The sequence below is a fragment of the Entelurus aequoreus genome, linkage group LG04 (genome assembly GCF_033978785.1).
Source record: "Entelurus aequoreus isolate RoL-2023_Sb linkage group LG04, RoL_Eaeq_v1.1, whole genome shotgun sequence".
Classification (NCBI taxonomy): domain Eukaryota; kingdom Metazoa; phylum Chordata; class Actinopteri; order Syngnathiformes; family Syngnathidae; genus Entelurus; species Entelurus aequoreus.
In genome coordinates this window covers 3,763,455-3,790,807 of record NC_084734.1, presented here as the reverse complement: position 1 = coordinate 3,790,807, position 27,353 = coordinate 3,763,455, and the positions used below count along the sequence as shown (strand labels likewise).

General features: G+C 38.3%; 1 protein-coding gene across 9 annotated transcripts in view; it reads right to left on the bottom strand.

The window, feature by feature from the left end:
* Nucleotides 1-1,295: 1,295 nt before the first annotated feature.
* LOC133648190 (protocadherin alpha-C2-like) overlaps nucleotides 1,296-27,353 on the bottom strand; it is a 206,226-nt gene continuing 180,168 nt past the window's right edge. For 8 of the 9 annotated variants that reach the window (XM_062044026.1, XM_062044023.1, XM_062044022.1 and 5 more), the window contains exons 3-4: nucleotides 25,046-25,131; nucleotides 1,296-4,238 (exon numbers count right to left, since the gene is read on the bottom strand). In XM_062044026.1, the coding sequence (XP_061900010.1) occupies nucleotides 3,934-4,238; nucleotides 25,046-25,131 (391 nt within the window). In that variant the 3' untranslated portion in view covers nucleotides 1,296-3,933. Of the gene's footprint in view, nucleotides 4,239-24,995; nucleotides 25,132-27,353 lie in introns of all 9 variants that reach the window. The other variant, XM_062044020.1, reaches the window with a different exon arrangement.

The following is a 27,353-nucleotide window of genomic DNA, read 5'->3' as shown; positions in this document are numbered from 1 at the left end:
ACCTTTTAAATTCCATCCTCTTCTTTCCTGACAATTTAAATCAATGTTCAAGTAAACTAATTGTTTTTATTGTAAAGAATAATAAACACATTTTAATTTAATTTTTCATTTTAGCTTCTGTCTTTTCGACGAAGAATATTTGTGAAATATTTCTTCAAACTTATTATGATTAAAATTTTTAAAAAAATATTCTTGCAAATCTAGAAAATCTGTAGAATCAAATTTAAATCTTATTTCAAAGTATTTTGAATTTCTTTTAAAATTTTTGTTCCGGAAAATCTAGAAGAAATAATGATTTGTCTTTGTTAGAAATATAGCTTGGTCCAATTTGTTGTATATTCTAACAAAGTGCAGATTGGATTTTAACCTATTTAAAACATGTCATCAAAATTTAAAAATTAATCTTAATCAGGAAAAATTACTAATGATGTTCCATAAATTCTTTTTTTAATTTTTTCAAAAAGATTCCAATTAGCTCGTTTTTCTCTTCTTTTTTTCGGTTGAATTTTGAATTTTAAAGAGTCGAAATTGAAGATAAACTATGTTTCAAAATTTAATGGTCATTTTTTTCGTGTTTTCTCCTCTTTTAAACCGTTCAATTAAGTGTAAATATCATTAATTATTAATAATAATATAGAGTTAAAGGTAAATTGAGCAAATTGGCTATTTCTGGCAATTTATTTAAGCGTGTATCAAACTGGTAGCCCTTCGCATTAATCAGTACCCAAGAAGTAGCTCTTGCTTTCAAAAAGGTTGGTGACCCCTGATATAGTGCATAACAGGGCTGTTTCTTTCTGAAATGTGTAGCACTGACAAAACACCTGACCGGAAAAATATATATATATATCCACCATGGGGAATGCTAGTTCTCAAAATAATAATAGTGAAGGGGAGAAGTCCAGACCCCAAGTCTTTAGTTTTCTGTAAATGTGGCCCCTATAGAACAATTTAGTTGAATAGCCCTGCTATATAGCCTTCACCTTTTGTGATTGAGTTTTGTTTTCATCGATCCATTTTCTTCTATTTTGTCCATCCATCCATCTTCTTCCGCTTATCCGAGGTCAAGTTGCGAGGGCAGCAGCCTAAGCAGGGAAGCCCAGACTTCCCTCTCCCCAGCCACTTCGTCCAGCTCCCAGGCCAGCCGGGAGACATAGTCTTCCCAACGTGTCCTGGGTCTTCTCCAGGACACTTCTATTTTGTGAACAACTTAATTGAGAGCTATGATTATTTAGCATATACATACGTCGCATACTGTGTCATAAAACAATGCATTCTCTCAAGGAATGAATCATCGATCATTTTTAAGAAAGAAAACTTTATTTGTGATTTATAAACAAAACACATTACCACTGTTTCCATTTAGGTCGAATCAAAGGCAGAAAGGGAATGGATGTAAATTAAATTCACTATTCACGGTCACAGTTGATGAGCGGGTGTACAAAAAAATAAGGGTGGGACGGGGGGGTGGGGGGGGGGTTAAAACAGATCTGGGCCGGTCCGCATATGAACCGCACATTGCCACCATAGTTCACCACCATACATTGGGAAAGAATGACAGCATGAAAGCTCACAAAATACAAGCATACACTACATATACTTTATTCACACTGTATTTTTTTTTTGTTTTTGTTTTTTTAGTTTTTCCGGAAGAATGAAAAGGAAGTGATAGCTCATCATAGGATCATACATAATTCAGTTACAATATTACAGTGTTAGTTAGGACATCATGTCAAAGCCGGACACAAGTTTTTGTTTTTGTTTTTTTTTCTTGTTTTTTTGTTGCTTGTTTTTAAAAGCATAAATGATACGTTTGGAGAAAAAGAAAAAAGGTTGCATTAAAAAGGTATCACACTATAGCATTACAAATATCGAAAGAGGTTTAGTGGATGCCGTACAACATCTGCGGAGCGTGAGGAATTGAATACATCGATGTTTTGGCGTGGACAAGAGAAGTACGTACAAATATTCCCCGTGTGAGTAATGAAGAACCAAAATGATAATACCAAAAAAATAATGAAATCATAGCAATCTATTTATATATATATTTCTCTATATAGTATGTGTTTCCTTAGAGCAGTACATGCAGCAGCCACTTAATGGAGTGACATCATACTGAGCCGCACAACTTTGGGGGACATGTTACAGGCAGGGGGGTAACAGAAGCATGTCTCACCCTCATTGCCTAGTGAGAGAGGATTTGGGGGGGGCTTTAGATGTCGACAGGAAATCCCTGCAGATGCCATATTGAATTTTGAACAGGTCGGTTTAATATTGAGACAATCTATCTACGATACATTTATAGCATACATAAAAGCTGGATCCGAACAATCAATTTCCCTCTCTTGCAAAGTTGAGGGCAGAGGGCCAGCCCACGGCACCCGCCTCCTCGCGCCTTGCCCGGTCCTTCGACCCCGCGATTTGCGTCAAACCCCCTCTCACTGTAGCGGCGGCGGACAAACAGGAAGTGAACAGCCTAGTGTTGTGTTCACAAGTTAAAAGCGCTGAACCGTTTTGCAGTTTTCGAGACAAGAGTTCGAGGTGTACGCTGCTCCTCCTCCCGCGCTCCGGACGGGGCCTGGTCCACATTACTCCATGCTGGTGTCAGCACACCACAATGTTCAAAACAGGCCTTGTACCCAGGGTGGATCCTGGGCGGGCGGGGGGGTGTGCGGGGCTATGATGGTGGACATGCAAGAATCAGGGGGAAATGTACAAATGCCAAAACCTGTACTGTGAATCTCTTTAGAGAATTAAGGAAAGCAGGTTAACTTCATCACGGCACGATGAGGCCGTCAGTGGGCGGGTAGGGTTCTGATTGGACGGGGAGCACAAGCGGGTGGAACATAAAAGGTATCAGGTATGGGCTGGTTGCTACCAAACATTCAAAGCAGAAAGCGCTCAGCTTTTGCTGCAGCATTGGTGGGGGGGGGGGGGGTACGAGAGGGTGTTATCAAAATCTCAAGCTTCTGCGAATAATATTCTGCTTGTTGTCTTCAGAGTCCAATGACTTCTTCCTCTCGTCGATCTTCCCGTCCCTCCAATGACCCGGTGCTCTCTGCATCTGGCTTCCGGCTGGAGGGGTAGCACCCTCAGTCCTTTAAAAAGCAGTGCGCGAGTACAGAGTGACGGCAAAGGGATGCTCCTTCGATCCTGAGAGTTGACGTGCACCCCATAGGTGACAAAAAGCTTGCAGTGTCAAATCAGCACATTTTTTTTGTTTTCCTCTTCTTTTTGTATTGTATTTTTCTCTCCAGGTCTCAAGTGTGTTCAGTGTCCCACATGGCAAGGTCTGTGTTTGCTAGTGTGAGCATGCGTGCGTGTGGATTCATCCAGATTGCAGGATTGGTAGGACTCTGCAGCAGTGTTGTGTGTGTGTGTGTGTGTGTGTGTGTGTGTGTGTGTGTGTGTTAGCCTTAGTTTCAGTGACTCTCCCCAGTGCTATTTACAAGTAGTGTGTGAGTGTGTCCAGCTCTAGAATGCACGTATACCACGTCTTCATCTCTCTTCTTTTCCTTGGCTGGCACAGAGCTTTTTCGTCTTGTTCTTTTGTCTTCTCTCACAGAGAATGGTTCATCGTCATCGGGGGGAGGGGGTAATACAGAGGTGCCAACACGCCCGGGAGGCAAAAAGAAAATAATAATCAGGAGCTGTTGTTTTCTAAGCACGTGTGGTTGACTTAGGGTGTATAGGCACATGGGGGCGTGGCTCAAAATCAATCATCTTATTGTTTATCAAGGCAAGATCAATAATTTACCTCAGTCGTGGACGAGAGGTAAATGTAACCTTGGTAAGGCCGGGTTAAAAACAAATAAAACAGGATTGCAGAAGTCCATATTCACATTTTCTTTTGATCATTGGACTTTGGTTGGTACCTCTGTTTTAGCAACGCCCTTTTTTTTTTCCACTATTTGCCAATTTTCACTTTCTTCCTCTTTACTCGTCGTCATCCTTGCCCTTATCCTTCTTGTCTTTTTTGTCCTTCTTCTTCTTTTTCTTCTTCTTGGCCTCCTCTTTCTTGCCGAAGGTGATAAAGTCGCTCTTGTCGTCCTCCCCTCCCTGGTTCTGTCTGATGGATATTATGGCTGGGGACCCGGGGATGATGAACGCCTCGGGGGGAACCTCGCCAGGCTTGAGGTGCTGTGGGGGTGCACCTGGGCCTCCTGGGCCGTAGCGAAAGTGCCAGCTGTTGCTGTCGACTCCGGCGCCCATTGGGGGTGACACCTCTCCTCCTTCAGCATCTGAAATAGGAATGATTTGTTTTTATTTATGTATGTCTTACAGGGACAAAGTCATTTAAAAAAAATGCAAAATACCGTAATTTCCGGACTATAAGCCTCACCTGACTATAAGCCGCACCAGCTAAATTTAGGGGAAAATACAGATTGCTCCATATATAAGCCGCACCCGACTATAAGCCGCAGGGTTTTGATGTGTAATTACCGTAGTATATAGGGGTTCCTGCTACCACGGAGGGGATTGTCGGGACAGAGATGACTGTTTGGGAACGCAAAGCGTCCCATTTATTAACAATACATCTTTCAATCATTCAATCAAACTTTCACATCTTTGACATGGCGAACAGCATTCGTGCAGAGTACTGTACGAATGCCTGTACGTTATCAAAATAACCAGCCTACCGGTATATGAAAAGTCAGTCTTTAATCATTGTGTCATCGTCTTCCTCCTGCGTACTAAAAACCACCGAAATCCTCTTCGTCGGTGTCGGAGAAGAACAGGCCGTAAATAAGCCGCACCCTTGTATAAGCCGCAGGGACCAGAACGAGGGGAAAAAGTAGCGGCTTATAGTCCGGAAATTACGGTACATATTCTGACCATAGTGCACATTCCTCTTTTGAAGTGACACCACATATGTTACTGGGATAAAACTGCAGACAATTCCAATGCACATCAAATTGTCATGATTACTATTGGATTTAATCAATAATCTCTGTGCTAATTCTTTTTTCAGAGATTAACTGCAGCCTGATGTTGGGTGATTAACAAAGCTTACTAAAGACTGACTAATCCTGAACTAAAACCTCCCAAGGCTGCTCACCTGCAGACTGTCTAAGCCAGGGGTCACCAACGCGGTGCCCGCGGGCACCAGGTAGCCCGTAAGGACCAGATGAGTAGCCCGCTGGCCTGTTCTAAAAATAGCTCAAATAGCAGCACTTACCAGTGAGCTGCCTCTGTATTTAAAGTTGTATTTATTTACTAGCAAGCTGGTCTCGCTTTGCTCGACATTTTTAATTCTAAGAGAGACAAAACTCAAATAGAATTTGAAAATCCAAGAAAATATTTTAAAGACTTGGTCTTCACTAACTGACAAAGAAACAGATAACAGATTTGGTGTCCAGTTCAAAGTGTGACATGATTTATTTAAAAATTGGAGAGTTGACTTTTGTATTTTACATGAGTTATTATTTGTACAAACATGGTGCAAAGTAATTCATGATTTGTTTAAAACATGTTAGTGGCTAGCTAGTTAAAATGGGATATTGTGATTTCACAAGACTGTCTTAGAAGTGATCATTTGAAAATGTTCAATTTGAAAAATGTGCACTTAGAGAAAATATAAAAATAAAGTGTTGCATATTGATATTTATCTGTTTCTATGTATATTTATTGTGAGAAATCATTAAGATGACCAGTGTTTCCACAAAGATAAATATCATTAATTATTAATAATAACATAGATTTAAAGGTAAATTGAGACAAATTGGCTATTTCTGGCAATTTATTTAAGTGTGTATCAAACTGGTAGCCCTTCGCATTAATCAGTACCCAAGAAGTAGCTCTTGGTTTCAAAAAGGTTGGTGACCCCTTGTCTAAGCAATTGACCACAAAATAAAACTATTTTAAAATGTGGGGAAATTGAAGTGTAACTGAAAGCACTAAGTCCCAAAACCAGTGAAGTCGGCACGATGTGTAAATGGTAAATACAAACAGAATTTAATTGAATACACTGCAAAGACAAAATATCTAATGTTCAAACTGAGAAACTTGATTTTTTTTTTGCAAATATTGATTGATTGATTGAGACTTTTATTAGTAGGTTGCACAGTGAAGTACATATTCCGTACAATTGACCACTAAATGGTAACACCCCAATAAGTTTTTCAACTTGTTTAAGTCGGGGTCCACTTAAATTGAATCATGATACAGATATATACTATCATATATACTATCATCATAATACAGTCATCACACAAGATAATCACATTGAATTATTTACATTATTTACAATCAGGGGTGTGGATGGGGGGGAGGGGGGGTAGGATATGGACAGCAAGTAGTGGACATAGAGAGAGAGAGAAAAGAGAGAGAGAGAGGAGAGAGAGAGAGAGAGAGAGAGAGAGAGAGAGAGAGAGAGAGAGAGAGAGAGAGAGAGAGAGAGAGAGAGAGGAGAGAGAGAGAGAGAGATCAGAAGGCATAAGAAAAAGTATCTGCATTTGATTGTTTACATTTGATTATTAGCAATCCGGGGAGGGTGTTAGTTTAGGGTTGTAGCTGCCTGGAGGTGAACTTTTATTGCGGTTTTGAAGGAGGATAGAGATGCCCTTTTTTTTATACCTGTTGGGAGCGCATTCCACATTGATGTGGCATAGAAAGAGAATGAGTTAAGACCTTTGTTAGTTCGGAATCTGGGTTTAACGTGGTTAGTGGAGCTCCCCCTGGTGTTGTGGTTATGGCGGTCATTTACGTTAAGGAAGTAGTTTGACATGTACTTCGGTATCAGGGAGGTGTAGCGGATTTTATAGACTAGGCTCAGTGCAAGTTGTTTAACTCTGTCCTCCACCTTGAGCCAGCCCACTTTGGAGAAGTGGGTAGGAGTGAGGTGGGATCTGGGGTGGAGGTCTAGAAGTAACCTGACTATATATTTAATTTTTAAAAATAAATGTTTAGGCCATTTCCATGCAACCGGAATGAGCTTTTATAACCTGTGTCCAAAGATTCACACCCCAGTTTCTACTCTTGTCTGAGTGTTTCCACATAGCAGCATGCTATTTGTAGTGGTGAGGGTGTGGCCAGGGTAAAATCAATATTATGTCATTGTATAATTTGAATAATTGGCTATGACACATTATTATTTTTATTTCATTTAGATTTGTCACATAGGTAAACAGTCCTTTAAATTACAGATGAACGTGTTCAGTGAATAACAATGAAGTTACTTTAAAACTAAGCACACACAAAGTATTAATATGCACATGAAGTGCACATACATGTTGAAATAATGTCACAATACAGCTTGATTTAACCTGAAAAAAATGTACGGCCATCAACAGGATAAAGGTTGGCTGTTATGCCGCTAGCTTAATGCTAACACACAATGGACGATCCTGTTGACGGACTAGCGAAAATTACCATCACAATCGTTTGAAACTTGTAGTAACATTTAACAAATGAGATTTTAACAGACACAAATTTGACCTAAAATAGCAAATGCATTTCAACTAGTGATCAAACTCTATTTGCCATTTAATTATTTATGCAAATTACACTGACATTACACCATATGTTCTACAGGACTGATGTGTCACAGGTAAGACTAAATCTGTGTGTACATGTGCATTAACTGTTCTAGTCTGCTCTAAATTGTTCATATAATGACTCATGTTCAGCATAACATAATGTGATCAAACTGACCATGGGACTAGTTTCAGTACTTCAGCACTCACTCAATTATGTTTCATTCTCCACTATGTTTGTGGTTCTATTTCACATTTTGTATTAACGGTGAAGTCTGCTTACTGGGAATGATTTGTGGACTAAATCTGTTCCGAACATGACATGTCCCACTCGGCATACAATATTAATCTGTCAGAGGCACGCAAAGTGACCCAAAAATATCCAAACAGAGGCAGGACGCATGACTCAGTCATTTATAAAGACTCGGGTCTTCCTGTTCTAAATAAATCTTTATTAGGACCCCCATTCTCCATAAGCAGAGACATGACCCTGTTTCCTTAAGCTAAAAAGAAAGGCAGACACAAAGACTAAAAAAATAAATAAAAATGAAAAATGCAGTGAGCTGTAGTCTAAGTGCTGCTTTGACTGGAATAATTTAACTGTCTAACTATATGTGAGAATTTGATGAGACACCAGCGGCCCCCACGCCAGCATAATGTCGTAAACAAAACCCCAGAGAGTGCTGAGTCATGGGGGGAAGCAGACAGATGAAAAAAAAAAAAGTGCAAAGCAGGGAAGCATAACTCTCTTAAAAGGGACTAGCGCTGGTTTTGAAACGACTCAAAAACAACAATTCTTTAAAAGTTTGAAGCTTATTTAAAAATATCCTGTCCATTTAAGTAAGCATTTCTGGATGGCAAATGTTTGTCCTAACCATATGAAGCCTATATAGCTGACTCTGCGGGAGAGGTAGGGTACACCCTGGACTGTTAACCAGGGGCCGTACTTATCAAGCTTCTTAGAATTACTCCTAAGAAGTCTGCTAAGAGTTGACTTAAGAGTAAATAAATTCTTCGCTGAAAGCTGCACTTAAAAGTTAGTTATCAAGCGTCTTACTCACACTTTCAGCGAAGTGTAGGACTGAATCTTAAGTGTCACACTCAGAGGTGAATTACGACATTACTATGTGCCGTAAACGCAATTTTAGGTGACGTCATTTATGTGTCCATAGAAATGACCAATCACGGAATGGAATCCCTTGTCTAAGAATAAAGAAATATCTTGGAAATATTTAAGTGGACAATGGGAGTGTATATTTTGACAATAAACTACAAAATAATACAAAACAAACTAGTCCCCGCCGGCACTCACGCTACCGCTCCCTCTCTTCTATCGCCCACACACTCACTGACGTCACTCACCTCACGGCCACACACATACGCTACTGTCATAACATTTTCTTTCCAATTCATTAATTAGGCAACTAATTTGAAACTGGTGTGGGTGGTCTATATATACTAGCCCACTGCAGACACATGCAGAAATCAACAAGGAATCGAAAAGTATTAAATCTGTGACAAAAATAATATCCGCTCTGTCTAAACGATACCGTTTGATCAGCTGCTCGTCATCAAAAAAAAAAAAACATTGTTCCGTTCCCTGAACGTTCGCGCACGTCTCTCTCGCCTCAGTGCCATCCCCTGCTGGCAACTCCTAACCACTTAAGACACCTCTGAAGGTCTCTTAAATATCGTGGAGAGTAGGAGTGATTCTTAGACTTAAGAACGTTGATAAAAAGCTTTTATTCTTAAGTTTGAGAGTAGGACTAAATTTCGCAAATTCTCAGGACTTAAGTGTAAAATGGCACTCTAAGAAGCTTGATAAGTACGGCCCCAGTCCATTACTGGGCATGGACTGTGCAAACCATGGACTAACAGCTACACACACCTATGGACATTTGCACTTATCTACAAATATGTTTTTTGGGATGTGGTAAGGGATGCAACAAATATATATTTTGACTGTATGATATAGTCTGAGTAATAATCACGGTTTCACGACGATCATGCGTTGATTAAAAGAAAAAATATATAAAATCACATAGACAGTTGTATGTGTTATGTATTACAGTCGTAAAAAACAGTAATCAAATAATGACATTATAATAGCAGTACAAATTAATAAACACACAATGTATTAATTATAAATAAATACATACATGATTGTATTATTAATACAAGATTATTAAACTCAAGTATTATTGTCATCCATCCCTATTTATTAGTTTGTAATCATATATTCTATGCAGTGTTTCCCACACATTCATTTATTTGTGGCGGCCCGCCACGAAAGAATTAAGGCCGCAACAAAAAAATAAAATAAAATAAAATAAAATATATATATATATATATATATATATATATATATATATATATATATATATATATATATATATATATATATATATATATATATATATATATATTTTTTTTTTTATTTATTTTTTTATTTATTTATTTATTTATTTATTATTTTTTTTTTTTTTGTGTCCTGAAAGCTTCTCAGGCAAATCATATAGTTGATGTAGATCAAGTGTAGGATCAAGATTTTTGGAGCTCTTTGTTCAGTGAATCAGATGTTTGATGAAGCTTTGTGTCTATCTACCACCACTACTGTTTTCTGTTTATTTGTTACTGACTGTGGCAGGACACCTCTGCCTCTGTTTCACTTCATGTTGCTGGTAAATAATATGGTTGTAGTAGTAGGCTAAAGTTAAATTATGTAGTATGCACTAATTAAAGGGGCAGAGCTATATGAGACATTTTAGCTTTTATGTTTTTATAAGATATATTTTTTGTAAGAACCACAATTAATAAATATATTTCAGTGAATAACTTATTGTTCAAATATGTATATAAATATGTACATAAAGTGTTGTAATTATATTGTAAAATGGATGGATGGATGGACGTTTAAAACAAAACTGTTATTATTAATTAGTAAGTATACATTTTTTGAGCCTTTTTAGAGAAAATCATATCATTGTAGTAAATTATGCAAATTACTCGATGATGTCATGGTGACCACGCCCATAGCCACGCCCCCACCGCCACAGGTATCTTGGCAGTTTATGGGAAACACTGCTATGCTGTGCTAATAATAAGAGAAATGCACACAACCAGATCTCATGGTATAGTACTGTTATTCAACAAGCTCTTGATGTTATGTTAGCGTTTTACATTTGCTATGTTAACTTATAATGCCTATAGATTGTGTAACGTAGACAGGAGGAAGCAATCTCTAACGTTAAATGGTCACTGAATGAAGCCCGAGCCAGGAGAACCAGTTGCTGTTTGTTTACACTGAACTGAACTATGTCACGTACATATGAATATGTACGTAATTTATATTTAACTCCCTACCAACTAAATTGGTAATGTAGTAACTTGCCACTATCATATTTTATCTGTTATTATGTTTTACCTTTACTTTGGCGTGAAAAGCAGCCAGTTTAGCCTATGGCTGGGCGGTATACCAGTGTTTTAGTTAATACCGGTATATTTTAGAAAGAGGTATACATACTGTATATATACGAGACAAGACCGTTGTACCTTTTGATGTGCCTTTGTTACGGCCGTTTGCTATTCTCTGCGCCTGGCAGGCGAAGCACAGGACATTCCCTTTGGCTCAACCCCACCTCTTGCGTGTTTACGTAGACTTCTCTGACGCACAATGACGCAACGGAACAAAGTTTTCAAAAGAATATGGCGGCTGTGATGCCGACTTCTCGACTCTCGAGTGATGCAATGCATTTGTCAGCAACTGCATTTGGTGAGTGACTACAGCTATTTACACATACACCAATTAGCTTGAGAACCTATATCTCTCCTTGTAGCGACTTTATCACTAATCTCATCTGTTTATGTTGGCCATTTCTGTTAGCGACTGAGCACAGCAGCTAGCGATAGCTCCTCTCTGCTGCTCGCTCGGTGTGTCAAATGTTTTGCTACCCCTTCGGCTTGAAAGTGCATCTCCCCATAGCCCGTGCGGACTAATCTACTGTAGTATAGCGGCTGAGTGGATGAAGAGTAGTTTCAAGCCAGCTGCTTTCCCGCAGTCAGGGAGCAAAAGCTCAATCTATCCCTGCGCACAAGCGTGAGACTTTAAACTTGTCGTTAATGAAGAAAAACTGCTTTGACAACGTGTTGTGTTACTACTTACAACAACAAAATCTGAGTACTTTCAACACTGGTCATCTAGCCATGAAACACTTAAGCAACCTTAAGCATTGTGCAAGTTCTATTTTAAGATACCGGTATATGCCGTTTTTGTCCATATCGCCCAGCCCGAGTATAGCAACAACTTTCTTCTTGCAGGTTTTGTAAACAGGTGAGCCATTGTCTTCAATGGCTCCCTGGTGATTTCTTAAGCACCCAACATGTTCCCACGTTTGGACTTCACCTTATTTTGGGTGGGAACACTTCGCTGCTTTGTCCTGCTGCCATTTTTAAACTAATATAGCTTACCAGCGGGTTTCTTGATATAAGCGCTTGCACAGCTAGTTTAACTTTGTTTTTCTTCCGTGCAGGTTGTGCCGAAAATAACGTTAAGTTAAAGTACCAATGATTGTCACACACACACACTAGGTGTGGTGAAATGTGTCCTCTGCATTTGACCCATCCCCTTGTTCACCCCCTGGGAGGTGAGGGGAGCAGTGGGCAGCAGCGGTGGCCATGCCCGGGAATAATTTTTGGTGATTTAATCCCCAATTCCAACCCTTGATGCTGAGTGCCAAACAGGGAGGGAATGGGTTCCATTTTTATAGTCTTTGGTATGACTCGGCCCGGGTTTGAACTCGCAACCTACCGATCTCAGGGCGGACACTCTAACCCAGTGGTTCTTAACTTTATTAGAAGTACCGAACCCTACCAGTTTCATATGCGCATTCACCGAACCCTTCTTTAGTGAAAAAATAAATAAATAAATTTTTCAAATTCAAGACAAAGTTTTATGTTTTTTACTGGTGCACAAAATGAACCGTGCATGAACATCACCTTGTTCAATATCCGTCAAGAGACTCTGCAAGCTCATCTAAGTGCGTGGCAATTGTTTGCTTCAGTTCCATGGGTACAGAAATGTCTCCGTATCCAAACACATCTTCGATCTTGAAAAACAATATTTTTTTGTTTTTGTCATTGTAAGTGGGCCAAAACACTTATATTAGAAAATAATCTCATGGAAATGACTGCTGCCATTTGATTACACTAATAAAACATTTAACTTGTTATTTAGTCAGGTTTGGAACAGGTGTGTTGCTGGTGTGGCCAAGGTGTGCACATCTGATGCTGCTCACATGTGCTCCACTGAATGCTCAAGGAGTTTTTGCGTTTGCTCACACATATGGAAAATTAGAGGGAACATTGTTTGGGGGTATCCATAATACGCCGATAGGGAAAAGTTTTAATTTACACAAAGAGTCGGCTGTGTCTTGACCTCCGCGGCGGATGTCTCTGCCGAACCCCTGAGGCCGGCTCACCGAACCCCTAGGGTTCGATCAAACCCAGGGTAAGAACCACTGAGTAGGGCTAAATGTCTGAGTGGTGAGGACTGGAACACGGTGCCTTTGCGATAAAATATCTGTGATGTTGAATAATCACGGTTAATACTGGTTAATGGTTGCATCCCTAGAGGTAGGAGGAAACCACAGGAACTGGAGAGAACTTACACATGCATATGCAAACTGTAGATTTGAAGCAACCCGAATCACTTGACTGTGAAGTCAACATTCTTACTAAAAGGAAAGCGTGCAACCAAAAATGTATTATTTCTATTTTCTCTGCAAAAAAGGGAAATTGTGATTGAAGCTTGTGCTTGATCATCCTGCTCCCATGCGCTTGCCTCTACCTCGCAACATTTGCATCCCTCACCTCACTCCAAACTAATCGTGACACAGCCTTTGATGGCTGATGCAGGCCAACACTTTCTCTGTGCTTCCCTTCCTGGACATAATCTCTTCCTCTTCCAGTCCCTGACATTCAGTTGCCTCGACCTTTCATGCAATCTAGCGTGAAAACGCAGCAGTTGCTTCCCTGTTGCAGATCAAAATGTCGTAATCGTGCTCGTCAACGCTGATTGTCTGTGTGATTAGGCGTTGTAAACGTCATCTATCGATCAATGAGGCGCGTTAGAGACAAGCAAAAAGTCAACGCCCTGACGTCAAAGACCAATAATGTTTGCCTAAATCAGTCGAGCTCTGTTTTGCCTCGTTTATTTCATTCACTTCAGTTGTCGGCAAGTTGAGACCAAGTGCAGCGTTACATAACAAATTGAATAGGGAAGGAGGCAGACGATGATGAAGATGGAAGAGGATTTGAATATGCAGATATAAAACATGATGCTCTGGACAAAATTCAAAGACCGCACACTTTTCAAGATTGGCCCTTGAGGCGATATCAAATTAACACTAGAGCTGGCCCGCCGATTATATACAGCGGCGGTGCCGCGGTAACACCGCACTCACCGCTAATTCTCATACTTGCCAACCCTCCCGGGAGACTCCCAAATTTCAGTGCCCCTCCCGAAAATCGTCACGTCCACTTTTCATCCAGTCCAACGAGTGCTGGCCCAGTCACATAACACCTTGCAGCCCTAACTCTTCCGGGCTGCAATATACACCCCCGCTACCACCAAACCCCGCCCCCCGCCCAACCCCGCCCACCTCAACCGACGCACGGACGGGGGGGTTGGTGGTAGCCGGGGTGTATATAAATGATAAATGATAAATGGGTTATACTTGTATAGCGCTTTTCTACCTTCAAGGTACTCAAAGCGCTTTGACACTATTTCTACATTCACCCATTCACACACTGATGGCGGGAGCTGCCATGCAAGGCGCTAACCAGCACCCATCAGGAGCAAGGGTGAAGTGTCTTGCCCAAGGACACAACGGACGTGACTAGGATGGTAGAAGGTGGGGATTGAACCCCAGTAACCAGCAACCCTCCGATTGCTGGCACGGCCACTCTACCAACTTCGCCACGCCGTCCCGGAAGAGTTAGGGCTGCAAGGTGTTCTGGGTATTTGTTCTGTTGTGTTTATGTTGTGTTACGGTGCGGATGTTCTCCCGAAATGTGTTTGTCATTCTTGTTTGGTGTGGGTTCACAGTGTGGCGCATATTTCTAACAGTGTTAAAGTTGTTTATACGGCTACCCTGAGTGTAACCTGTATCGCTGTTGATCAAGTATGCGTTGCATTTACGTGTGTGTGCTTACAGAAGCCGCACATATCTTGTGACTGGGCCGGCACGTTGTTAGAATGGATGAATGGACTTTTGACAAAAACAAGAAAGTTTGATCATATTACGCCTATACTGGCTCAGCTGCACTGGCTTCCTGTGCACTTAAGATGCGTCTTTAAGGTTTTACTACTTACGTATAAAATACTACACGGTTTAGCTCCAGCCTATCTCGCCGATTGTATTGTACCATATGTCCCGGCGAGAAATCTGCGTTCAAAGAACTCCGGCTTATTAGTGATTCCCAGAGCCAAAAAAAAGTCTGCGGGCTATAGAGCGTTTTCTATTCGGGCTCCAGTACTCTGGAATGCCCTCCCGGTAACAGTTAGAGATGCTACCTCAGTAGAAGCATTTAAGTCCCATCTTAAAACTCATTTGTATAATCTAGCCTTTAAATAGACCCCCCTTTTTTAGACCAGTTGATCTGCCGTTTCTTTTCTTCTCTCCTCTTCTCCCCTGTCCCTTGCGAGGGGTAGTTGCATAGGTCCGGTGGCCATGGATGAAGTGCTGGCTGTCCAGAGTCGGGACCCCGGGTGGACCATTAGCCTGTGCATCGGTTGGGGACATCTATGCGCTGCTGACCCGTCTCCGCTCGGGATGGTTTCCTGCTGGCCCCGCTGTGGACTGGACTCTCGCTGATGTGTTGGATCCACTGTGGACTGGACTTTCACAATGTTATGTCAGACCCACTCGACATCCATTGCTTTCGGTCTCCCCTAGAGGGGGCGGGGGGTTACCCACATATGCGGTCCTCTCCAAGGTTTCTCTTAGTCATTCACCGACGTCCCACTGGGGTGAGTTTTTCCTTGCCCGTATGTGGGCTCTGTACCGAGGATGTCGTTGTGGCTTGTGCAGCCCTTTGAGACACTTGTGATTTAGGGCTATATAAATAAACATTGATTGATTGATTGATTGATGAAAAGCGGACGTGACGACAGCTCGTAGAGGACGTTAAAGGCAGTGCCTTTAAGGCACGCCCCCAAGACTGTGGTCCGGGTGGACTACGAGATATAATGACTGATGAACACCTTGGTTGGATAATGAAGGTTGCCTCAGCTCAAAGCCTGAGCCCCGACATGAATGAACTAGCATCCAAGAAAAGATGGCAGGTATCTGGCTTGGGCACATCAGATTAGATCAGTGTGTTGCAAACTGAGCAGTTTAAAGTCCTGAATGGTTGCTTTATTCATTGTTATTTTATTTTCAAATGTATTAGCCTGTGGAAAAAGTTAATGTTGATATTTACTTCAGAAGGCTGCAAATAGAAAAGAGGCATTCCATTTTTATTTAAATTGTATTTGATATGACATTGATATTTTTTAATTATTATTATTATTATTTGAAACCCGATTTTGCATGTCACTATAAAGTTATATAAGCCTTGCTTGTGGTTCATTTGTTCAACCTTGGCCCGCGGCTTTGTTCAGTTTTACATTTTGGCCCACTCTGTATTTGAGTTTGACACGCCTACTCTAATGTGTTGAAATTATCTACAGTAATGGTAGATTTTAATCATAATTTTTGTGCATTTTGCGGTGGGTGACTGTTTGTATCTAGTTGGCTTTCACGCCAGGTTGAGCACCTTGATTTAGCTTCCCTGCTGAATCAAGTGGCAGATGGTGGATTAGTTGTCCCAAAAGGAGCGGCGTTGCATGGAGCCGTAAACAAATTGTGTGATGGAGCTTCTGCATATATTCCCCCAAAAATACAGACAAACTTAAATCTACGGATCCGTCAAAAAGTGCATCAATTAGATCGTATCTAAAAAGAGCTGAACGGGATAAAAACTTGCCTTGATTAAATCAGTTCTGTTTTCATCTTTCGTTTCCAGAAAATAATCGCCGACTGTGCTTATCTCTTTTCTGATGTGACTGATGAGCAACGGGAATGATGTAAAAGGCTGATGTTTGAACTGCTCTGTCATCGCTCTCGTCTCTAATTAGGGACTGTGAAGGCGCAGCAAAAAGCATACATCCATCATGCAGACCTAACTCTCAAGTCAAACATGGCAGAAGACATACTATTCAGAATTTAAATAAGATTTGCAGGAAACATGGATTCTATAGTGGCACAAACCCTTTTGATGTTTGAACATCAGCATACATCTCACTAGAGCTCAGCGAGCATCAAATTCTGAGTGCATTTTGCTTTTTCTTTGGATTCTTTTCTCAAAGCAACAACATACTTGAAGTGGTTGTCGACAATATTGGGCTGCAATGCCTAATCGATTAAATCACTTAATATGATTCATATTCTGTTGTTTCGATGTATCGTTTGAGGAGTATAACTAATACAAATTGATACAATGCACAATCACGTAGAGTGCCCAGAACTTTAAATACATACACATAGTTTCTGCATGAACGCTGAAATACATCATACATGAGAAGGGTGGTGTGTGGGTGTTATGATCTGTGTGCCGTCTTTTTTTAATATAAGCATATAAATGTTAAAAGTGCAATTACAGTGCGAAGGGTTTTTGTACGGCACACATTAATGGAGCTGTAATTATCACACACACAAGAATGATGGTTATGGCAAATAGAAAAAACATTGTTTATTTAAACTATTTCCCCCAAAATGTTCCCACTGACGCTATAAAGTATGTTTAATCCGATTATTTAAACAAACTAATCGATAGATTACTACTTACATAATTGATAGCTGTAGCCCTGGTCCGCAAGAGCCATTGTTTGGACATTTACTAGTTTTTCACCAAATAAAATAACGATTTTTGGACTTACAGCATTCTGTTAATACAGTGTTTCTTCAATTGGTACATATTTTTATTTATATTCAGAACGGTTTCTACTAAAGGTGCAGAATAAAATCGATAGACACACAAATCACGATTCTTATTCATTCCGATTTTAAATTGCTTCATACTTAAACAAAATATATATATATATAAATATATATATAAATATATACACTACCGTTCAAAAGTTTGGGGTCACATTGAAATGTCTTTATTTTTGAAGGAAAAGCACTGTACTTTTCAATGAAGATAACTTTAAACTAGTCTTAACTTGAAAGAAATACACTCTATACATTGCTAATGTGGTAAATGACTATTCTAGCTGCAAATGTCTGGTTTTTGGTGCAATATCTACATAGGTGTATAGAGGCCCATTTCCAGCAACTATCACTCCAGTGTTCTAATGGTACAATGTGTTTGCTCATTGGCTCAGAAGGCTAATTGATGATTAGAAAAGCCTTGTGCAATCATGTTCACACATCTGAAAACAGTTTAGCTCGTTACAGAAGCTACAAAACTGACCTTCCTTTGAGCAGATTGAGTTTCTGGAGCATCACATTTGTGGGGTCAATTAAACGCTCAAAATGGCCAGAAAAAGAGAACTTACATCTGAAACTCGACAGTCTATTCTTGTTCTTAGAAATTAAGGCTATTCCACAAAATTGTATGGGTGACCCCAAACTTTTGAATGGTAGTGTATATATAATAGAGATCCATCTGGATTCATGAACTTCATTCTAAACATTTCTTCACAAAAAAATACATCTTTAACATCAATATTTATGGAACATGTCCACAAAAAATCTAGCTGTCAACACTGAATATTGCATTGTTGCATTTCTTTCCACAGTTCTTTTTGACAGACATTTTGGTGAGGGTCAAACCATCATGGCGTGGGGGAAACTCTGCGTTTATGGTAATGAATGGAATAGCCTACTTGATTTGATGTTCAGTTTATGAACTTACATTCATATTTTGTTGAAGTATTATTCAATAGATATATTTATAAAGGATTTTTGAATTGTTGCTATTTTTAGAATATTTTTTAAAAATCGCACGTACCCCTTGGCATACCTTCAAGTACCCCCAGGGGTACGCGTACCCCCATTTGAGAACCACTGCCTTAGTCTACTGAGTATGAAACAAACTGTGACCCTAGAAACCATGATTATTATTATTATTGCTTGTTCTTAATTAAATACATACATTATGTTAAAACGTGAGATGCAAGAAACACCATCACTCAAGTTTAGACTTGTTTGACATTTAAACATTTTAAAATGTTACATAAAACATTGCTTGTATATTCAATAAATGTATTGTTCTCTCTACCATGGAACATCTTATTTCTATTATCATTTTTGGGGGGGAAAAAACGTTCTAAATACTAACAAATTAAGTCCCAAAGGGGACTGTCAGGTTTCAGTGTGTACTCTTTCCTTGCAGTTGATTGGGGTTCTATTACTTTATTATCATATTACACTCTGTGAGTGTGTGATGGGTTAGAGCAGCAGCAAGCCTGCATTCAATATTGCAGTACCTCCCTAGTGAATGTAGGTCACCCTCCTTCTCTCCTTATTCAAACACAACCTTTCTCCATCTTCTTTCTCTCTCTAGGTGCATTTCATTCAACACCTCTCTGTGTCCTTCCCCCCCCTACCCATTTTCATTATCCTTCGGCCAACGCCATATGGTCGCACTTCCCTCGATCTGACAGCCCCCCTCACTCGCCCTTCTTCTCTCGCCTTGTCGATAATTGGGTGCCACGAACAGTTGCCATGGCAACAACATCCTCCGGTGAGGCAGTGGGACTTTGGTAGGATTCATGGTGACAAGAGGCTGATACAGAATATTGTCGCAAGCTCCTACACTCCGCCCTCCCTTTACTTTCCCCGTCTGTCCTTCTCTCTTAGAGCAACAGCCGCCGCGTTCCACTTCCTGTTTCCCCGATGAACTAGCCTTCAATCAATCATTGATGGCACTGTCACTTATTGACTTATCCAATTCTATTGTTTAGCCTGCATCATTAAATGTTCTATTTCTTCTCCTCTGTAGTCCCTGACTCTCTTGCAAAGTGTTGCAGAGGTCTCTCTGAATCCCTGTGTGCCCTTCTTTTAGAAAGAGAGAGCCGGCAGAACCATTAATGTGAGTCTGTTAAGCTGGGTGTGGGCTGTGCTCCATCTGTCACTGCAGGCGCAGCACACTAAGCAGCCCAAACGCACTCCTGACTCCAAACACGTACGACACATTCGTAACACAAAAACATACTGGACAGTGGAGATATAATCAACACTAACTCATTAAAACAGGAAGATTTAAGGGCTTGCTAATCACACGCATTGAAGGATAAAACTGCAAGTATACTGCTGGTCCCCACCTTAGGCTGCAGCTTGCCTACCACACAAGTCAGTTCAATATAGCAATGCCTATGACTCATGCTGATGTGGCAGGTCACTTTAAATCAATATTGCCGTCCCTCCCCTACCTGAGATATGCTAGAGAGCATTTTTTCTGAATGTCAGACCAAAAATATACAATCTGTCCTGAAGCTAGGACGCACTAGAAAATATCTGCTTTTCAAATCCCCTGACATTCTGTACCTGGATGCACCACTGCTCATCCAACCATAAGCATGTTTGACTTGAAGCTAAAATAAACTTTCAGGTAAACTCTAATGAGGCTAACAAAGAAATAAAAACAATACGAGACAGTCTAAAGCAGTGCTTCTTAACCTTTTATGTTCTATTTTTTTAATTTTTTTTAATTTTTTTTTATTGTGCTCCGTTTGTGTTGTGTTGTGTTTGCTTGGTTCTCGTATTATCTTTTAACCTGTCCATTGTCCAGCACTTTGGCTACCCCTTTGGTTAATTTTAAATGTGCTTTATAAATAAAGTTGATTTGATTTGATTTGTTGGAGGTACCGAACACCACCAGTTTCATATGCACATTCACCGAACCCTCCTTCTTTTTCAAATTCAAGACAAAGTTATTATATGTTTTTGGTAACACTTTAGTATGGGGAACATATTCTAAGTAATAAAGACTTCATTTATAGTTATTTGGACACTAGGGGAACATATTCTAAGTAACAAAGACTTAATTTATAGTTTTTTGGACACTATAGGGCAGGAGTCTCCAACGCGGTGCCCGCAGGCACCAGGTAGCCCGTAAGGACCAGATGAGTAGCCCGCTGGCCTGTTCTAAAAAAAGCTCAAATAGCAGCACTTACCAGTGAGCTGCCTCTATTTTTTGAATTGTATTTATTTACTAGCAAGCTGGTCTCGCTTTGCCCGACATTTTTAATTCTAAGAGAGACAAAACTCAAACAGAATTTGAAAATCCAAGAAAATATTTTAAAGACTTGGTCTTCACTTGTTTAAATAAATTCTTTTTTTTTTTTACTTTGCTTCTTATAACTTTCAGAAAGACAATTTTAGAGAAAAAAAACAACCTTAAAAATGATTTTAGGATTTTTAAACACATATACCTTTTTACCTTTTTAAATCCCTTCCTCTTCTTTCCTGACAATTTAAATCAATGTTCAAGTACATTTATTTTTTTTATTGGAAAGAATAATAAATACATTTTAATTTAATTCTTCATTTTAGCTTCTGTTTTTTGGACGAAGAATATTTGTGAAATATTTCTTCAAACTTATTATGATTAAAATTAAAAACAATTATTCTGGCAAATCTAGAAAATCTGTAGAATCAAATTTAAATCTTATTTCAAAGTCTTTTGAATTTCTTTTAAAAATTTTGTTCTGGAAAATCTAGAAGAAATAATGATTTGTCTTTGTTAGAAATATAGCTTGGTCCAATTTGTTATATATTCTAACAAAGTGCAGATTGGATTTTAACCTATTTAAAACATGTCATCAAAATTCTAAAATTAATCTTAATCAGGAAAAATTACTAATGATGTTCCATAAATTATTTTTTTAATTTTTTCAAAAAGATTCGAATTAGCTAGTTTTTCTCTTCTTTTTTTTCGGTTGAATTTTGAATTTTAAAGAGTCGAAATTGAAGATAAACTATGTTTCAAAATTTAATTGTCATTTTTTTTCGTGTTTTCACCTCTTTTAAACCGTTCAATTAAGTGTAAATATCATTAATTATTAATAATAACATAGAGTTAAAGGTAAATTGAGCAAATTGGCTATTTCTGGCAATTTATTTAAGTGTGTATCAAACTGGTAGCCCTTCTCATTAATCAGTACCCAAGAAGTAGCTCTTGGTTTCAAAAAGGTTGGTGACCCCTGCTATAGGGGAACATATTCTAAGTAACAAAGACTTAATTTAGAGTTATTTGGTTAGGGTTAGGGTTAGGGTTCGGGTTAGGGTTAGAGGCTTAGGGCCAGGGTTAGAGGGTTAGGGTTATAATAAGGCCATGCCGAATAAGGCATTAATAAGTACTTAATAATGACTAGTTAAGAGCCAATATGTTACTAATTTGCATGTTAGTAAGCAACTAATTAATGGTGAATATGTTCCCCATACTAAAGTGTTACCATGTTTATTTACTGGTGCACAAAAGAACAAAACCAACACAGTGCATAAACTCACAACAAATTACACACCTGCTAATCAGTCTGACTTCTGCTGTTGCCGTATCCGTAATACGCCGATAGGGAGAAGTTTTTATTTACACGATGAGTCGGGTGTGTCTTGACCTCCGCCGAACCCCTGAGCCCGACTCACCAAACCCAGAGGGTTTGATCGAACCCAGGTTAAGAACCACTGGTCTAAAGTCATACTGAGGTAAATGTGTGTTATAAATCCTCATTTGCAAATCTTGTTATCACTGACAAATCACTGACTTCTGCTTCTTTTTTTGTGTGGTTATATTTGGAAGTGCATTTCTGTTTTAAATATTGGGTCAAGACAAAAAAGAAAGAAATAAAAAAGAAAACGATGCCCAGCGGAGGAGGCTGTGCGTAGATATGAAGAAGGCACGTGTGTGTGTGTGTGTGTGTGTGTGTGTGTGTGTGTGTGTGTGTGTGTGTGTGTGTGTGTGTGTGTCTGTGTGTGTGTGTGTGCAATCTTTCCTTGACACACCAGACAGCAAGTTATAACTTTAGTACTAAACAGGGAAGGTTACATACACAATACATGATTCATTTGTTCATGAATGTGACAGTCTTTGCACAAACCTAATCAGTCACTGCATTGCCAACCATGGCAGACATGCTAAATGTGAAACAGTAGGGTGTGACGCTACGCTAAGTTTGGTATGTATCTCAGTTTTAGGGACACAATTTGGTTAATTTCCAGCACAGTGAGGGAACAAATTGCCAAGAACTAAATCTACTTAGCAAATGAGCTTTAATGATTTTTTTAATATCAAAGCGAAAAAAAATGAAATCTGCTAGCAGGTAATTCACCAATATTTAGTTTTTCCTCAAATAAAAACCAAAATATTATAGTATCAAAAAATGAAGGATGCAGGGGCCACTTTGATACATTTTGTGATAGGTAACTATACTGAATTGTTATAAGATATACGCTTTGCTTTACAGGTGACGAAGCAAATGTGTGTTAAATATAATACTACATCTCAATACTAATGCATTATTTTATTTTATATATATGCTGAATGTATATACCATATTTTTCTGACTATAAGGCGCACGTAAAATCATTTCATTAGCCTTACAACCCGGTGCGCCTAATGTACGGAATAATTCTGGTTGTGCTTACCGACCTCAAATTTATTTTATTTGGTAAATGGTGTAGTAAAAAGTGTGACTGGTAAATGGTAGTTACACGTAAGAGATTCATGTTGACTGCAAGATGACACCAGTAAACAACACCAACACTTTAAATCAGGGGTCCCCAAACTTTTTGACTCTGCGGCCGCATTGGGTTAAAACAATTTGGCCGGGGGCCGGGCTGTACATATATATATATATATATATATATATATATATATATATATATATATATATATATATATATATATATATATATATATATATATATATATATATATATATATATATACATATATATATATATATATATATATATATATATATATATATATATATATATATATATATATATATATATATATATATATATATATATATATATATATACACTACCGTTCAAAAGTTTGGGGTCACATTGAAATGTCCTTATTTTTGAAGGAAAAGCACTGTACTTTTCAATGAAGATAACTTTAAACTAGTCTTAACTTTAAAGAAATACACTCTATACATTGCTAATGTGGTAAATGACTATTCTAGCTGCAAATGTCTGGTTGTTGGTGCAATATCTACATAGGTGTATAGAGGCCCATTTCCAGCAACTATCACTCCAGTGTTCTAATGGTACAATGTGTTTGCTCATTGGCTCAGAAGGCTAATTGATGATTAGAAAACCCTTGTGCAATCACGTTCACACATCTGAAAACAGTTGAGCTCGTTACAGAAGCTACAAAACTGACCTTCCTTTGAGCAGATTGAGTTTCTGGAGCATCACATTTGTGGGGTCAATTAAACGCTCAAAATGGCCAGAAAAAGAGAACTTTCATCTGAAACTCGACAGTCTATTCGTGTTCTTAGAAATGAAGGCTATTCCACAAAATTGTTTGGGTGACCCCAAACTTTTGAACGGTAGTGTATACACAGTATATATATATATATATAAATATGTATACGTACAAATATATAAAACATCTATACATATATATATATATATATATATATATATATATATATAAATATATATATATATATATAAATATGTATACGTACAAATATATAAAACATCTATACATATATATATATATATATATATATATATATATATATATATATATATATATTTTTTTATACATACATTATTATATATGTGCATAATGTATACATATACATACAGTACATTTCTAAATATATACAGTACATATATCTTATATATATATACATATCCATTATGTATATACTGTATATATACATAATTTTAAGAAAAAATACCATATATATATATATATATATATATATATATATATATATATATATATATATATATATATATATATATATATATATATATATATATATATATATATATATGGGATATAAAATTACCAATATTGAAATATCTATTTTTGTCCATTTCACACAGCACTATAACAAATATAACAAAAAGGGGATTGGCAATGTTACAGACCTTTTTTTGTTTAACTTAATTGCAGAGCCTGCTTCCCTTCACTCAGATCTTGTTTTTTCCCCTAATTTCATTGTATTCTTTTTTTTGTTTTCATGAGCACAACAATTCTATGTTTTTCCGGTGTCCTTCCTGTGCTATGTTTAAAGGTCAAATGTCTCCATGCTTAAAGCAACCTGAGCTACTGAATCCCATGTGGTCATCATCACAACACAATGCTTCAAATGTCATTCCCTACTATCTGCAGAAGAAGGAAAGATGTGCAGGTCAACCTGTTGTCAAAATGGTAGTCATGTGGTACAAAGAGGAATGCACACAGGAATATTTGCACGCAGATGAATTAAAAATAGATGTTTACTTTGCCACTGCCAAGGTTGGTTAGATGTTGATGGGCTGACTGATTCTTACCAGCAGCGCTGGATGCTGTGGGCCAGTTCTGGACCAGAACCCCCTGGGCTCCTTGCATCACTGATGATTCCTCCATATGCACTGAGCTAGAACAAAGGAACAAATGAACATGTTCAACCAATATAAGGTAATACTAAATATATTGAGCTTGTAATTGTAGTTGCAGTAGTCTAAAACTGCACTGGGGTACGTTAATTAATGAAACACTTCTCAGTATCCTACAAACACAATTATATACAAATTATATTCAACGAAAACACAATTCTGGAGACATTTTATGTATTGCAGCTCATTAGACTGAGCAGGTGTATCTAATGCAGGGGTCCCCAACCACGGACCGATTGGTACCGGGCCGCGCAAGAAATTTTTTTTTTATTTTTTTTTTTTTTTATTTTTTAATTAAATCAACATAAAAAACACAATATATACATTATATATCAATATAGAGCAATACAGTCTGCAGGGATACAGTCCGTAAGCACACATGATTTTATTTCTTTATGAAAAAATAAAATAAATAAAATAAAAATACCCCCCCCCCCCTCCCCCACTGGTCTGTGGGACAAATTTTCAAGCGTTGACCGGTCCCCAGCTACAAAAAGGTTGGGGACCACTGATCTAATGCAGTCAGTTAGTGTACTGTATGTTGTGTTGCATGTCATTAAACACAAGGTTAACCTCTAATGTATTTACATTTGGGGGATGAGGCTACAGGTTTACAGTAAACCCACGCATGCAACTTTCAGACTGGGATTTATGTTTCCAAATCATCCTGTGGATTATGGATTACAGATGACTGCTCTTACAATTTCACACCGGCTCTTTGGGATTTTAGCACCCTCTCTTAAAGCCAAAGCAACAAAAAGGAGAAAACCACAACATGGGCAATTATTTTGCATATTTTTTCATTAACTTTGATACTGTTATACTAATAATTAAGACCTGCATCATATATTTCAGTGCAAAAATATGTAACAATTCATCCAGAATATGTGGAATATTTTAATCCCACATAAAGAATAGGGAATAATAATTGATCATAAATTATGTTGGAAACCGCATATTGAATATATAAAGGGAAAAATATCCAAGTCCATTGCTGTTCTTTATAAAGTAAAACAGATGTTGAATAAGAAATGTCTGCTTATGTCATATTATTCTTTTATTTTTCCATATTTAACATATTGTGTTGAAGTTTGGGGAAATGTTTATAAAACAAACGTAGACCCAATAATTCAACTTCAAAAAAGGGTCATTAGAATAATACACAAAGCGTGCTACTGCGAACATACCAATCCATTATTTATAAGTTCTAACGTGTTAAAATTTTCAGATATTGTGTTTTTAAAAACAATGGAAATTATGTTTCGAGTAAAGAACAACCGCCTTCCAGCTTGTATTCTTATGTTATTTCAACTAAGAGGAGAAAACTATAATTTACGGGGGGTATTGATTTTTGAAATAGGTAAAGCAAGAGCGAATATAAAATACAGGGGCCGTACTTATCAAGCTTCTTAGAGTGCCATTTTACACTTAAGTCCTGAGAATTTGCGAAATTTAGTCCTACTCTCAAACTTAAGAATAAAAGCTTTTTATCAACGTTCTTAAGTCTAAGAATCACTCCTACTCTCCACGATATTTGAGAGACCTTCAGAGGTGTCCTAAGTGGTTAGGAGTTGCCAGCAGGGGATGGCACTGAGGCGAGAGAGACGTGCGCCAACGTTCAGGGAACGGAACAATGTTTTTTTTTTTTTTGATGACGAGCAGCTGATCAAACGGTATCGTTTAGACAGAGCGGATATTATTTTTGTCACAGATTTAATACTTTTCGATTCCTTGTTGATTTCTGCATGTGTCTGCAGTGGGCTAGTATATATAGAGCCACCCACACCAGTTTCAAATTAGTTGCCTAATTAATGAATTGGAAAGAAAATGTTATGACAGTAGCGTATGTGTGTGGCCGTGAGGTGAGTGACGTCAGTGAGTGTGTGGGCGATAGAAGAGAGGGAGCGGTAGCATGAGTGCCGGCGGGGACTAGTTTGTTTTGTATTATTTTGTAGTTTATTGTCAAAATATACACTCCCATTGTCCACTTAAATATTTCCAAGATATTTCTTTATTCTTAGACGAGGGATTCCCTTCCGTGATTGGTCATTTCTATGGACACAGGAATGACGTCACCTAAAATTCCGTTTACGGCACATAGTAATGTCGTAATTCAGCTCTGAGAGTGACACTTAAGATTCAGTCCTACACTTCGCTGAAAGTGTGAGTAAGACGCTTGATAACTAACTTTTAAGTGCAGCTT